Here is a 15,042-nt window from a genome sequence, read left to right on the forward strand (position 1 = left end):
CTTGAAACCTCCTCACATCCACCATGTTTGATGTGACAGAGCAAGAAGATGTCGCTATGCCGACGTCACATACAGTTACAGTATAGACATGTTGTGCGTCACAACCGGGCGTCAAAGAGGGTGCCTCTTGACAGGGAGCCGGAACATGTTTTCGTCCCATGTGTTTGAGCTGCGTTACAGTGTGATGATCTCGACAGAAAATAACAGGAAGCAGATGGAAAGCGCAGGCTTTGAGAATGACTAGCTTTCCTCTGAAGGGGGATGTTTGAAAACCATCTGCCTCTCCTATTATGCATCCAGGATCCCCTGTCTCTATGGATGAGCAGCACTGATTCTGAATCACAGGCAGCCTCCGTTCTGTCTGTCCTCCCTCTGAGGGGGAGAGGGGCCTGAGGGGTCTGGGGGAGAGGGGCCTCGGAGTGGGGGCCAGCCAGGCTCCTGCTCCAGGGACCCAGCTGGACTTTGGAGGGGCCTGTAGAACCTTGCCCTCCTGCCTGAATATTGACAGGCCCTCCTCTAAAAGCAACAATGCCAGCTTGCAGCTTTTGTTCTAGGAGCTAGGGGGCCTACCACCTAATCACTTACAGAATCACTCTGTGGTGTTGCACTGGGAGGAGAAGAGACACAAAGGACCACTGAAACAAATTTGAGAGAGAGAGAGAGAGAGAGAGAGAGAGAGAGAGAGAGAGAGAGAGAGAGAGAGAGAGAAAATTATGTTCTCAATGTTCATAACCCAATTCAATTAAACTACTCGGTCTGCAACCCATCATTTGTATGATACTGGTTGAATGAAACAGACAGAGGCCCAGCTAAAATAGTCTGTTGTACAAAACCATTCATTTTATACTAGCTCCTTACGCACATACTTTTGCACACAAACAGACTCCTTACGCACAGAGAGAAAGAGAGAGAGAGAGAGAGAGCGAGAGAGAGAGAGAGATGTTTTTGTGGTGGCCAGACAGAAGTGTGTGGGATTATGGGTTGATTATGCTCTGCGTGTGTGCAAATGTGATTTGCTGGAAAAATAGAAGGAAATATTTAGAACCTGTGCAAAGCTGGGTTTTGTTCACATGCTGTTGGTACAGGTGTGAACCAATTATGTATATAAACCCTGGATTGCTGATGCTATGTGTTGGCCATTGAATAGGAATGGAATTCTTCAGTATTTCAATGAAATGTTTCAAGGACAGAATTACATGCATTGAAGTATTTATTGTTGTACTGGTGACATTAACATTATTAATCTCTAAAAACGATACTTTAGGGACATTTTTTTATTTTAATGTTTACCTCACATAACAGAATTTTAAAAGTATCTCAACAATATAATAAACGTGGCAAAAGCGAATGTAGACATTAATAAATGCATTTCTATAGCTTCCAAATTATTTTTTTTACAATGGTGGGAGAGTGCCAAGATGGAGGTGCGGTGGCTTCAACACAGCGCCCCCTATCAGTCATCTAGTGTATATAAGCATTGGTGTGAACAGATGGGAAAACAAAGCTGACTTATACTGTAATCAGTGTCAATGGCAACAAATTGACAACACATTCTAAATGTCACGTAGGGATCCTCTCCTGTCCCACGAGCCAGTTGATCAGTGTCGTCATGATGCTGACGGTAAAGGTTGATTGGGTGACACTGTGTCATATGGGGCAGTTTGTGGTTGATTGACCATGATGACCGTGACCGAGGCTTTTCAATCCAGTTATTCAGTAGTCATGAATGGTTGAGCTCTCTGTCTATGAAAGAGTCCTCTCGTCTCTGAGCAGGTTCATTGTGTGTGGGCACACGTGCATGTCCAGCCTGTACCGCCACCCACCGTGACGTGCTGTTGTGTTTCCGTGGAGACGGGATGGGGATCAGCTGTCGGTGTGTGTGTGTGTGTATGACACAGAAGGTGGTCAACGGTCAATGAAAGGATGAATGTTGAATACATCTTCCGCTGCTAAACCTCCTTATCTCACACACACACACACACACACACACACACACACACACACACAAACACACACAGTACTGAGCAGAAAAGTACTGATATACAGTGCATTCAGAAAGTATTCAGACCCCTTGACTTTTCCCACATTTTGTTACGTTACAGACTTTTTTTCTTCATCACTCTACACACAATACCTCATAGTGACAAAGCAAAAACTGTTTTTCAGAAATGTGCATGATGCTCATGCCCACAGCATGATGCTGCCACCATGCTACACGTAGGAAAGGTGCCAGGTTTCCTCCAGATGTGAAGCTTGGCATTCAGGCCAAAGAGTTCAATCTTGGTTTCATCATCATGACAGAGAATCTTGTTTCTCATGGTCTGAGAGTATTTAGGTGCCTTTTGGCAAACTCCAAGTGGGCTGTCATGTGCCTTTTACTGAGGAGTGGCTTCCGTCTGGCCACTCATAAAGGCCTGATTGGTGGAGGGCTGCAGAGATGGTTGTCCTTCTGGAAGGTTCTCACATCTACATGAAGAGTCTTGGTGGTTCCAAACTTCTTTCATTTAAGAATGATGGAGGCCACTGTGTTCTTGGGGACCTTCAATGCTGCAGACATGTTTTGGTACCAATCCCCAGATCTGTGCCTCGACACAATCTTGTCTCGGCGCTCTAAAGACAATTTCTTCGACCTCATGGCTTGGTTTTTGCTCTGACATGCACTGGTAACTGTGGGACCTTATATAGACAAGTGTGTTCCTTTCCTGTCCAATCAATTGAATTTACCACAGATGGACTCCAATTAAGTTGTAGAAACATCTCAAGGATGATCATTGGAAACAGGATGCACTAGAGCTCAATGTCTAGTCTCATAGCAAAGGGTCGGAATACTTACGTAAATAAGGTATTTCTGTTTTTAATTTTTAATACATTTGCAAAAATGTCAAAAAACCTGTATTCACTTTTTTTTATTTCTTTTAAATCAATTTAAGAATAAGGCTGTAAAGTAATAAAATATGGACAAAGTCAAGGTATCTGAATACTTTCCGAAGGAACTGTACAGTATATGCACATTCCCCTCCACACACACATGAATAGCCAGACTCAACAAACCATGACAGCTGGTCAAACCTGGTAACTTAATTGCTAAATCATCAGCTTGTAGTTACACACAACTTTTGCTGGGGAGCTTTAACTTCATCCGCATGAAGCTCTATTGCGCTCTCCCTGCATTAAGATCTGCACTGGAGCACAAGGGATTTAACCATAATAAATGACCCCTGTCTACAAATACATCTCAAAATGCTGCAAGCTGCTTATTCAACACTTTGAGTTGTGATGTTGACTCAAAAATCAATTAGTAATTAAGTGTGGTAGAAAAATGGTGCATTGAGAAATAAGTTAATTTAAGGTAGTATGACTACAAGTAGGGTAGCGGCAGGGTAGCCGCTAGTGGTTAGAGCGTTGGACTAGTAACCGGAAGGTTGTGAGTTCAAACCCCCGAGCTGACAAGGTACAAATCTGTCGTTCTGCCCCTGAACAGGCAGTTAACCCACTGTTCCCAGGCCGTCATTGAAAATAAGAATTTGTTCTTAACTGACTTGCCTGGTTAAATAAAGGTAAAATAAAAAAGGCTTATATCTTATGAATTATTCATTCCTTTTCTGGGATGTTGGAGAGATGATGACGATGAGGTGGAAACAGTGTTCCTGAATTATTAATTGACCAATCAGAGAGAGTATCTCAAGCTCTCTGGGGGAATCGTCCAACTGGGTATGGCTTTGAGGGAGTGTGGTACTGAGACTGTTACATCTGAGAGGAGCCAACTCTCTGTCCAGACCTCTGTCGCTCAGACATGCACAACTAGTACTGTCACTTAGCAATACAACTAAATGTTATATTTTTATGTACAATACACAAATGTTTGAAAAAATACATATTCATTTTTCATGAAGAAATCTCAATTAAAAAAAAGAGTAATAACAATTTTACAGTTAAATTGAAATGTATTAAAATACTGTAATAATGATCTTATCCTTTGATTTAATTATGGGCACAGTCTATTCACAGTATCAATCGGGCCGACATAGGAGAGCCACGGCTGCCGTCAACTCAGCCACCTCCTGGTCCTCTGAGGTCAGACCCTGCACTGCCCCGTGGGGGTACCATCTCATGTTTAGATTCAGCCTTCCTCTTCCGTAGAAGTCGTAGATTTTCTACTGGGCTGTCTGGCCACCGAGGCTTCTGCTTCTCTGACAGTTTGGTGAAAATCAGAGCTCTGTGCCTTCACGACGCTCTGCATACCAACCAGACAGCATTTTTCTTGGTCTGGCAGGTGCTGAATGTACTGGGAGATTAACAGCCCTATTTGGCATGGCCAGCGCTCCCAGTACAACATACAGACGCCGAAGTATCCTGTTAAACTGCAGAGAGAAAGAAAAAACGCAAGTCAAAAAAGCCATAAGCCATGAACCTTGGGAATAAATGTTAAGAATACAGTTTGATTGTCACCCTTGTTTTTTGTATTTTGAAATTCAACTTCAATGTCCTCTGAAATAGGTTCGGAAATTTTATCCACCATTTTGGAAAACCAAAAAAAAAAACACCAAAACAGTTCCAAAACAACACTGGTGCCTATCAATATTCTGCATTTAAACATTCTGCTGGAGTTCCTGTATTCAATTGTGGTATTATCACATTCAAATGTTCTAACTGGCTTCTTTATTGTGATGTTATAATTGTCTTCAAGTGAATTGAACACACACACACAGGGCATAGTCTACTACAATACAGTATCTACTACGTTGCCTGATTTATTTATTTTTTGCTTTTCATGATATACTCAGGCCTCATTTAGTCATATTAATATGATCCCCTGAATAAATAAAAATGGTAAATGAATGTATAACCAAGTCTTTCCAAGAACCATAACATATATTCGGTCTTACCACAGTTTAAAAGTTCCTCTGCACCTCCTAAACGATGGTGTCTTGTCTCGGAGTAAGCGCTTCATTGAGGCCTCTTCAGGTACTAACTCCCATCGTAGACATCGTTCTGGCTAAGACCTGCTGGGGGATATGGTGTTGCGTGCTATTCAGTGAGCCTGTAGGAGTGTCGCAGAAGCTGTGCGCGTGCCTGTAGGAAAGCAACATTTCTGTGCAAGTAGACAAAAAGTACAATCTCATCTAATCTCATTTCATACTCTAATCTTCTACACTTGACCTTACATTACATGGATTCTGAGGGAATAATAAGCCATAATGTAAATAGGTAGAAAGTGTTCATTCGCATCTCATGGGACCTGCAGGTAACTGCTTAGAATAAAGGAAACACCAACATAAAGTGTCTTAATAGGGTGTTGGACCACCACGAGCCACCAGAACAGCTTCAATGCACCTTGGCATAGATTCTTCAAGTGTCTGGAACTCTATTGGAGGGATGCAGGACCGTTCATCCACAAGAAGATTCCGTCATTTGGTGTTATGTTGGTGGTGGTGGAAAACGCTGTCTCAGGCGCCGCTCCAGAATCTCCCATAAGTGTTCAATTGGGTTGAGATCTGATGACAGACGTCCATGGCATATGGTTTACATCGTTTTCATACTCATCAAACCATTCAGTGACCGCTCGTGCCCTTTGGATGGGGGCATTGTCATCCTATGGGGGCATAGCCAAGGTAGCCAAAATAATGGCCTGCCCAGCATTTCTATACATTATCCTAAGCATGCTGGGATGTTTATTGCTTAATTAACTCAGGAACCACACCTGTGTGGTGTGGAAGCACCTGCTTTCAATATACTTTGTATCCCTCATTTACTCAAGTGTTTCCATTATTTTGGCAGTTACCTGTAGATCGTAGACTATGCAACGTAAATAAAATTGAGCATTTCTTATTGGACAAGGCCACGTAATCACTCTCTATTTCAGTCTGTTTGGTTCCTAATGAATGCAACCCTGGTGCTGTAGAGGTAGCCTTTACAGGTGTGAACAGGATCCACCTTTCAAACATGGCCGGTATCCAGGGGTCATTGGCTGAGTGGTTTCTGCTGTTGTTGATCACTGCTGTGATCACCTCAATCAAGCATAAAGCCAGGATTCCTTTGTCATGACAAGTCAGCTCGGAGCGCTGTGTGAAAACCTGTGTCAGGAGAATGGGGACACTGTGTCTATTGATCTGAGACAGGGGCTGAAATATCATCGCACAATACCCTTGATGCCAAGAGGGACAACCCTGGAGCTTTGTAGGTGATAAGAATGGCCCTGGTGGGACATAGTCTTCTCCATAACCATATCCAAAGTGTATAAGATGTTTTGCCATTAAAGGTGTGGACTGAACTGGCTACTTGAGTGCTGCTGGTTTCAGATCATTACTACCACTACCATTGTGCCCTTGAGGAAGGCACTTAACCGCGGCTAACCCTCTGCCTCTCCAAGACCGATTTACGTTCTATCCAAATACTGTATCTAATCTTTATTCTCATCTATTCCCTCTCTGTCTCCCCAGGCGTTTGGCCAGGCCTACTCCAACCAGCGTAAAGTGGCGGAGGACGGCGAGAGCAACGAGGAGTCACTGCTGCAGGAGTCAGCGTCTAAGGAGGCCTACTACATGGGCCGGCTGCTGGAGTTGCAGACTGAGCTGAAGCTGAGCCGCTCGGTGGCGTCCAACGCGTCCAACGAGAGCGAGAGGCTCAACGCCGTGCTGCAGGAGAACAGCGAAGTAGTGGCCTTTGACCGCTGATGTCACTTACTCACACCTCAGACTAGTATCAGGCTGTAGTACAGTTTGAGCTGGGACATGGTTTCACTTTTCCACTGTGGGCTACTGTGAATCCACAGTGTGATGTTGTGTACACAATGTAGCCTGCAGTCGGTACTGTAGTGTCCCACAATTAGATTTGTAGATTAACATGAGGTGCATCTTGCTTGTCTTCATTTCTTCCCTGCTGATCTGTTTTATTGGTGGTAGTTGTTTGTGTTATAGTCTGTGTTAGATACAGTAGCGGTCACAGGGCCACTCTGAATAGGGGTTAAGGGGTCACGCAGAGTGTTTGTGTGTGTGTGTGTGCATGTGTGCGTAAGCGTATATGCCTGTGTGTGTGAGGTAGGGGGGGGGGGGTTACGTGCGTGTCTGCAGTCGCAGAGGGGTTCTGTCCGGGGTCAGACGCTGCTGCGGCCACGACCCCATTGTGGAAGGCAAATCCTGTGCTAAGCTAGGGAATAAGAGAAATGCCCTGAGCTCGGCACATGTGCGTCCCCGAGTGAGCCGGGCTGCTCTCCCATCACGCAGTGCAGGGCAGACTGTACCCTCCCAGCCTGGGAGCCGCAGCAGTTCATTCACTAGTTAGATTAGCTGCTCCACGCGCTGTTGGCAGGGACCTCTGGGGTCGCACAGTTAATGTTTATTTCCGCTTCACTCGTCATACCAAGCTTTCCAAAAAATGTCAGGCCAGTTAATGTGATTCAAATCTTTGTAAAAGACCAATATAATTTGTCTCAGATGTATAAGATTATAAATCATTTAACCAATCAACCAAAGTCTAAAACATATTGAAAGATTACATAGGCTACACATGTAATTGGGCCAGAAACCATTGGTACTGCCCTATGAAAAGCCTCCTAATGAATGAAAGGAAATTCTGGCTGTTGCTCTTTAAAATGACCGGCCCCTCAGCCTCCCATTTTTACTGTGCCTAGTTTAATCAAGCCAATACACTGTCTCTGCCTCCTCTGACCAGGGCAGCCCTTGGCTCTTTGATGATCTGTTGGTTAGCCTGTTGCCTTGCTGTGTAGACCTCATTTGCCTGTGCGGCGCATATCAATTAGAAGCCCGTCTTTTATTTTATGCGGGAGACAGATGCTGCAGCTACACAAGGGGCTTCATTTGTCTCTGACTGCGTCTAATCAGCTGCTTTCATGTGGATTCCAAACAGCTTCTGTCTCAGCAGTATTTGCATCTAGGAAAACCAATGGAATGCAGTGAAGAAAGTGTTTTTCTAGGCTCGGAGGCTAAAGGATAGAGACTAGGTTAATAGTAGGCTCTGTGTATTATACTGTTTGTAAATGAAATAAGCTCTGGCCTGTCGCTAGTTGTTAACCTGCATTATTGAAATGAATCCTGGCCCTGATGTAGAATGGGCTACAGTGTTGTCCTTTACCATTGTGGCTGTGTTGTGCCGGTGTTTGACGGTGTGCTGGCCTTGACCTGACCCCTATGGTGGTGTGGAGGAGCCTCTGATAGACCCTAGCCTCTATAGACCCTCGCTGGCAGATCATTGGCCAGTAATCCCCCTGGACTTAGTCCTTATGCCCTGCGTTGTGACGAATATGTAATGAGAAAACACTGTCCATTAGCAACCCTCAGGGGTCATATACAATAAACAGTAATGTCACAGAGTTTGTTTGTTAGCTGTTTTTCCCAAATTTATTTTTGCCATTCTATTGTCTTCGTCGTAAGTTGCCTCGAGGTAGCAACAGGGGAAAGTGCTGCATCGCGATGAGTGTGCTACAATGCTGTAGAGTGTGTCTCGAGGTGGGTGGGTGTCTTCTGGAAGGGATAACAAGAGGAGATAGAGTGCTCTGATATCTAAGTGGTCTTCTTTTCTTCTTTTTGTGTGAATCTTGGCGTTGACATCCACATGAAAACGCGGAGCTTTCGCTGCTGAGGCTCATCTTCCCGACTTGTAACCGATTCCCCAGATTTATGACATTTTCGGGTCACTACTAGAATTTCTCCCACCTAATAAATCATCTGATCCACCACAGCATGTTCAGATCTCTATGGCTACTGCCTCTGTTCTCTGCGGGAAATTATCTTGCTGCAAAGGAGAGTGCTGAGTCTTCGCTTTTAAACTCAAGGGGGGGAAATTGTTTGACAGAGTCTCAGTCTGATTATCATCAACACATCAGAGGAGATACTGTGTGCGTGTGCGTGGCCTATTTAGATTTGGTGCATTAAAGAGAGACAAGAGGCCAGGTATCTGGACTGGACTTATAGATCCAGCAGAACAAAGGCATCTGTTATTACTGCATCCAAGAGTTTCAGAACATGCAGCAAAGTGCCACTGGTTCACGTACTATGGGGCCAACAGAGAGACAAAGTAGTGCTGACACATGCCAGACTGTTTTAGTTCGTGTTTCGCCACATAGACGTTCATACTGTAGTTAATATACAGTAATTACGTAATGTCGTAACTACCCAGTAAAGATGCGGTAGTTTGGCGGCCAGCAGTGGATCTACACAAAGTCAAACGATTCTATGTGATTTAAACATGTTTTGTGAATGATTATACAGTATGTACTTGATGTGTTGAACTGTTTGCAGATTAGGACCTGACTTTGCCCTCACTTTCCTTCCCTCGCTCCTCTCTACTCCCAGAGTAATGAGGTGCTGGAGTTGCAGCGGAGCCGGATGAGGGAGGAGATCAGGGAGTGTAAATTCAGAGAGGCCCGTCTCCTACAGGACTACACCGAGCTGGAGGAGGAGAACATCACCCTCCAGAAACTAGTGTCCACACTCAAACAGAACCAGGTCAGCATCAACACCATTGCTGTTATGGTTTAGTGCACACACAGTACAGACAGCCACGCCTGTCTCTCAGCCATTACCGTTATTGTTTACCTCGCACAGTCATCAATACATCTTAAAAATGACTCATACACAGTCATAGCAAATGATGTTACTCAAATGTTGACTCAGCTCATCCAAGTTCCTTATTGTCTGACCTTAAAGAGGCAATCTGCAGTTGCTACATCTTTTGGACATATAAATGAATGATATGTACCCATTGATTCTTGAAGAATATAACTTAGAAATGCCCCATGAGCTTAGTTCAACTCTCGTACCCCATCAGAACACTAAATATAAACTTGTTTTACTACAATGTTTGTTAATTTTAACAAAGTAAATAAAAACAAACACTAGATAGCCTCAAAACATAGATACAACTGTATGTTGATATCATCATTGCATCCATAGCTCTGGCTATGAATTTGAGAGTGGCTACATATTCATCAGCTTTTTACTGAAATGGGGGGTGGGGATAACGATTGGTTAGTGTTTGACCTGCTGATTGTGGCTTTAAAACTACTAACAATGTATATGACTTATTATCCTTGTCATCCATCTGTGTCATTTGTCTGTGTGTCATCTATCGGTGTCCTTTCTCTCTGTGTGTCATCTATCTCTGTCTTTTCTCTCTGTGTGTCATCCATCTGTGTTCTTTCTGTCTGTGTATTCTATATCTGTGTCATTTCTGTCTGTGTGTTCTCTATCTGTGTAATTTCTGTCTGTGTTTTCTATCTGTGTGTTCTCTATCTGTGTCATTTCTGTCTGTGTGTTTTCTATCTGTGTCCTTTCTGTCTGTGTGTTTTCTATCTGTGTCCTTTCTGTCTGTGTGTTCTCTATCTGTGTCCTTTCTGTCTGTGTGTTCTCTGTGTGTCCCTTTTCCTCCTGTCCTCTGTCTGTCCCCTGCTCCCCCTCTCCCCCAGGTGGAGTATGAGGGTCTGAAGCATGAGATCAAGGTTCTGGAGGAGGAGACTGTGCTGCTGAACAGCCAGCTGGAGGATGCTCTGCGTCTGAAGGACATCTCTCAGTCCCAGCTAGAGGAGGCCCTGGATGCCCTGAAGATCGAGAGGGAGCAGAAGAACAGCCTGAGGAAGGAGCTGGCCCACCACATCACCCTCAGCGACAGTGTATATGGGGCCGGAGCCCACCTGGCACTCACCGCCACGGTCGACGGGCTCAAGTTTGCCACAGAAGAGGTTGGGAGTAATGGTACAGCCATGCCCAATGGCACCAATGGGAATGAGGATAGCAACAGCGACTGTAACGGCCACCTGGGACTGGTTAAGGTGAACGGCGACTACCGGCTGCCCAGGAAGGGGGAAGGGCTGCACGGTCCTGTGTCAGACCTCTTCAGCGAGCTCAACCTGTCTGAGATACAGAAACTCAAACAGCAGCTCCTTCAGGTGGGTCTCTACTCTAGCTGAAACATAGTGGGTTCTTCTCACTACTATGTCTGAGTGATTGTTAGTCTGGTCCCAGATCTGTTTGTGCTGTCTTGCCACCTCTTATGGTCGTTGTCAGGTAAAAATGACCATAGGAGTTGGCCAGACAGCCCAAGCAGATCTTGTACCAGGCTGAGTGATTGTTGCGACACCACGTGAATGTCCTTGGGAGGTTGTACCTAGGTCTTTGTTGTTACCAGGGAGTATTTTAATCCCTTCCATCCGACCACCTTCCTAATTTGCTCTGAGCAAATCAATGTGGTTTACTTAGAGAGACAAAACCAGCGATTTGGCCTGCACACCTAATGCGTTAGGGCATGGTTATCGACCCCCTCTGTCCACAGCACATTTCATTAGGGAATGGGAGTGTCAGCCTTCAGATTAGACATCCAAACAACCTGCCTCTTTCATCACACTACTGCAGGCAGCAGCCAACCAATCACAAGGTGGTGACATTTTGAGAACAAGACAACAACAAAAAAGCCTGTCAGATGTCGTCCATCTTTTATTATCTAGCAGACCATAAGTCTGTGACCACGCTCCGTATGATTTACCAATGACTAGTTTCAGAGCTGTTTTGGTCTTTCTGAAGACTTCCATCTCAAGAGGGCCATTGGGGCTCATTTGGCAGATTTTGGGGACATCTGTGGATGTTGGCAGACAGGGGAGAGTAGACAGGGGAGAGTAGAACGGCAGAGCGGTGGTGTGGAGGAGTGTACGGCGTCTGCCATGGGGAGGCCTGTCAGGGCAGCGGATCCAGAGGAGAGTGGAAGGCAGAGGGAGAGAGACGGGCTGCTGGGACAGAGCAGTGCTACTACGCTCCGTACAGAATCCCTCACAGGGAAAGGTGAGAACACAGAGGGACAACACGCATATGCACAGGGAGGGTACACAGGACAACACACACATACTGTACATACAGTACATACAGGTAACTGCCAAAATAAAGGAAACACTTGAGTAAATGAGAGATACAAGGTAGATTGAAAGCGGGTGCTTCCACACAGGTGTGGTTAATAAAGCAATTAACATCCCACCGTGCCTAGGGTCATGTAGAAAAATGCCCAGTTGCCCATTATTTTGGCTACCATGGCTAGAAGAAGAGATCTCAGTGACTTTGAAAGAGGGGTCTCAAAGGAGCATAGGTGTGTGTGTGTGTGTGTGTGTGTGTGTGTGTGTGTGTGTGTGTGTGTGTGTGTGTGTGTGTGTGTGTGTGTGTGTGTGCGTGTGTGTGTGTGCGTGTGCGCGTGCGCGTGCGTGCTCGTGCGCCTCTCAGTTAACAGATCTCAACCCAGTTGAACACTTATGGGAGATTCTGGAGCGGCATGTCAGACAGTGTTTTCCACCACCATCAACAAAACACCAAATGATGGAATTTCTCATGGAAGATTGGTGTTGCATCCCTGCTACAGAGTTCCAGACACTATGAATCTATGCCAAGGTCCACACTTGTTTCTCTTGCTGAGGTCAGTGGGGAAATGAATGATTTGTGGATGCAAAATGTATCACTAGAGGTTTGAATTTGTCTTCAAATGGAGGTCCCCTCTTGGATTAATCAAGGTTCCATTAAGTCGCTGAAGTAAACAACACCAGGCTCTTAATTGCTTTCAGGAGAGGGCGGTTTTAATTTGTCATCCTCACTGTGTTGTAATTTAGATCTGTTTCCATCAAGCATTACATTAGATTTACTCAATTTATCTCAGATAGCAGACATATAAAATACAATATAAACATTTGTCGTAAAAGTATGGCATAAAAGTGGTTTGTAATGATTCCTTACGATATCCACTGAGATGCATGTGTTTTAGTCTACTGTACAGTCTATGGGTGAAAAATGAGAGATTTGATGGCTGATGCCATGAATGCTTACAGATCAACGGATACATTCTACGAATCGACTCACAGGTTGTGCTTTGCCTGTGTTGTGATGTCTCTTTATCTCTGTCTGTAGAGTGTACATCCTACACACACAATAGTCCGACAGGGTTATTTATTGGACTAGCTAGCAGGTACTGTACTGCTGAACCCATTGACATTTGTTTTCCTGGGCCTCCTCCCGTTGGGGATCAATAAGGTTTCAAAGCCTCAGCACTGGGTGGACCGGATGACTGACACACTCCTCTGACCAAAAAGACATTAAACAGCACTTGAGTTCAATTACTGGAATCTCGTGCAGGGGGGGGGTTATGCTTAATTTGTGACTAGCAAGCCTTGATACATTGTACTTCACTGCCATATGCCTCAACAGCCTTGTACTTTACCTAGGAAGTGCAATGACATCAGTATTTCCGCGACGCTCTTTCAGTATACTGGTCGTTTATACACTATCATTCAGTGTTTTTAGTTGACCCTACTGTTCCTGAACTTAGTGAAGCGCACTGTTAAGTGAACCTCAGAACTTTGTGTCTGTGGTAATGCTGGTATGGTCTGAGTGGTCCTCACCCTGCAGTATGTCCTTCCTGTCCTCTAGGTGGAGCGTGAGAAGTCCAGCCTCCTGATGAACCTGCAGGAGGCCCAGACCCAGCTGCAGCACACGCAGGGGGCCCTGACCGAGCAGCACGAGTGTGTCCACCGCCTCACCGAGCGCTTCAACGCTATGAAGCGCCTCCACAGTGACAAGGAGATGGCCGACGCCCAGGAGTCCGAGACGCACGACGGGTTGCCCGCACCCGGTCGCCACGACTACGTGGTGAACATCCACGGGATGGAGATTCTGGAGTGTAAGTACAAGGTGGCGGTAACCGAGGTGATCGACCTAAAGGCGGAGCTAAAAGCTCTGAAGGAGAAATCTAACCATTGTGTGGAGGGCCAGGGGGAGGAGTGGAGCAGCAGCGATGGGAAGGTCCAAGCTCTGGACGAGCAGGTCAAACGGCTGGAGAAGAGCTGCCGCGAGGCCCGCGATAAGGTGGCGCGTTTGGAGGCGGAACTACAGGCGGCGACGGGCGTGGCCACGGAGAGCCACGACATGCTGAACAGGGCGCAGGACGAGCTGGTGACATTCAGCGAGGAGCTGGCCCAGCTCTACCACCACGTGTGTCTCTGCAACAATGAGACGCCCAACCGCGTCATGCTGGACTACTACCGTCAGAGCCGTAACACCCGCAGCGGCAGCCTCAAGGGCTCTGAGGACCCCCGGGCACTACTCTCCCCCCGCCTGGCTAGACGCCTCGCCGCCGTGAACGCTGGGCTCTCAGAGGCCCCCCGGAGCCCCATGGACTCGCCCTCCAAAGACCCCCCCAGTGGGGACAACGGAACAACAGGGAGGGAGTCCCCAGCACCAGGAAGTCAGGGGAACCCCATCTGCACCCCCATTGGCTCCCCGGTCATCAACAGCTCCAACGGCTCTCCCTCCTCCTCTTCCGTCCCTCCCGAGGTGGGCGGAGACCTGCGTAAGGAGCCAATGAACATCTACAACCTGAACGCCATCATCAGGGATCAGATCAAACACCTGCAGAGAGCCGTGGACCGCTCCCTCCAGCTGTCTCGACAGAGGGCAGCCGCCCGGGAGCTGGCCCCCTTGTTCGACAAGGACAAGGAGGCCTGCATGGAGGAAATCCTCAAGCTCAAGTCCCTCCTCAGCACCAAGAGGGAGCAGATTGCCACGCTCAGGCTGGTGCTCAAAGCCAACAAACAGGTGAGAAGAGCAGAGAACTGAGTACCTAGCCTAGTTCCAGATATGTTTGTGCTGTCTCGCCAATGACAGTAGGAGTTTGGTGACAGCACAAGCAGATCTGGGACTAGGCTAGGGCTGAGTACCTGGGAAAGTCATCACACTGTTCTCAGCATTATCCAACAGGTTTGATCAGTTTTCCTTTGCATAGTGCATAACATTTGCCCTATTTCTTTGTTGGAGATATAAAGTGGCTAATAGACACTGTTTATAATCTGATAACATGAAAGTAACTACACAATTAACCCAAACCCCACTCTCTATTCCAGACTGCAGAGGGGGCGCTGGCTAATCTAAAGAGCAAGTATGAGAATGAGAAGTGCATGGTGACAGAGACCATGATGAAGCTGAGGAACGAGCTGAAGGCTCTGAAGGAGGACGCCGCCACCTTCTCCTCTCTCAGGGCCATGTTCGCCACCAGGTGAGTGGC

The 15,042-nt window shown here is 46.3% G+C and overlaps 1 protein-coding gene across 4 annotated transcripts in view; it reads left to right on the forward strand.

Moving 5' to 3' along the window:
- Nucleotides 1–15,042, forward strand: part of bicd1a (BICD cargo adaptor 1a) — a 94,751-nt gene that overhangs the window by 73,881 nt on the left and 5,828 nt on the right. For all 4 annotated transcript variants that reach the window (XM_036977938.2, XM_036977953.2, XM_036977956.2 and 1 more), the window contains exons 2-6: nt 6,441–6,653; nt 9,312–9,464; nt 10,424–10,903; nt 13,413–14,576; nt 14,882–15,033. In XM_036977938.2, coding sequence (XP_036833833.2) covers nt 6,441–6,653; nt 9,312–9,464; nt 10,424–10,903; nt 13,413–14,576; nt 14,882–15,033 — 2,162 coding nt within the window. The remainder of the gene's footprint in view (nt 1–6,440; nt 6,654–9,311; nt 9,465–10,423; nt 10,904–13,412; nt 14,577–14,881; nt 15,034–15,042) is intronic.

Source organism: Oncorhynchus mykiss, chromosome 1 (genome assembly GCF_057628025.1).
Source record: "Oncorhynchus mykiss isolate SJ-2025 chromosome 1, ASM5762802v1, whole genome shotgun sequence".
Classification (NCBI taxonomy): domain Eukaryota; kingdom Metazoa; phylum Chordata; class Actinopteri; order Salmoniformes; family Salmonidae; genus Oncorhynchus; species Oncorhynchus mykiss.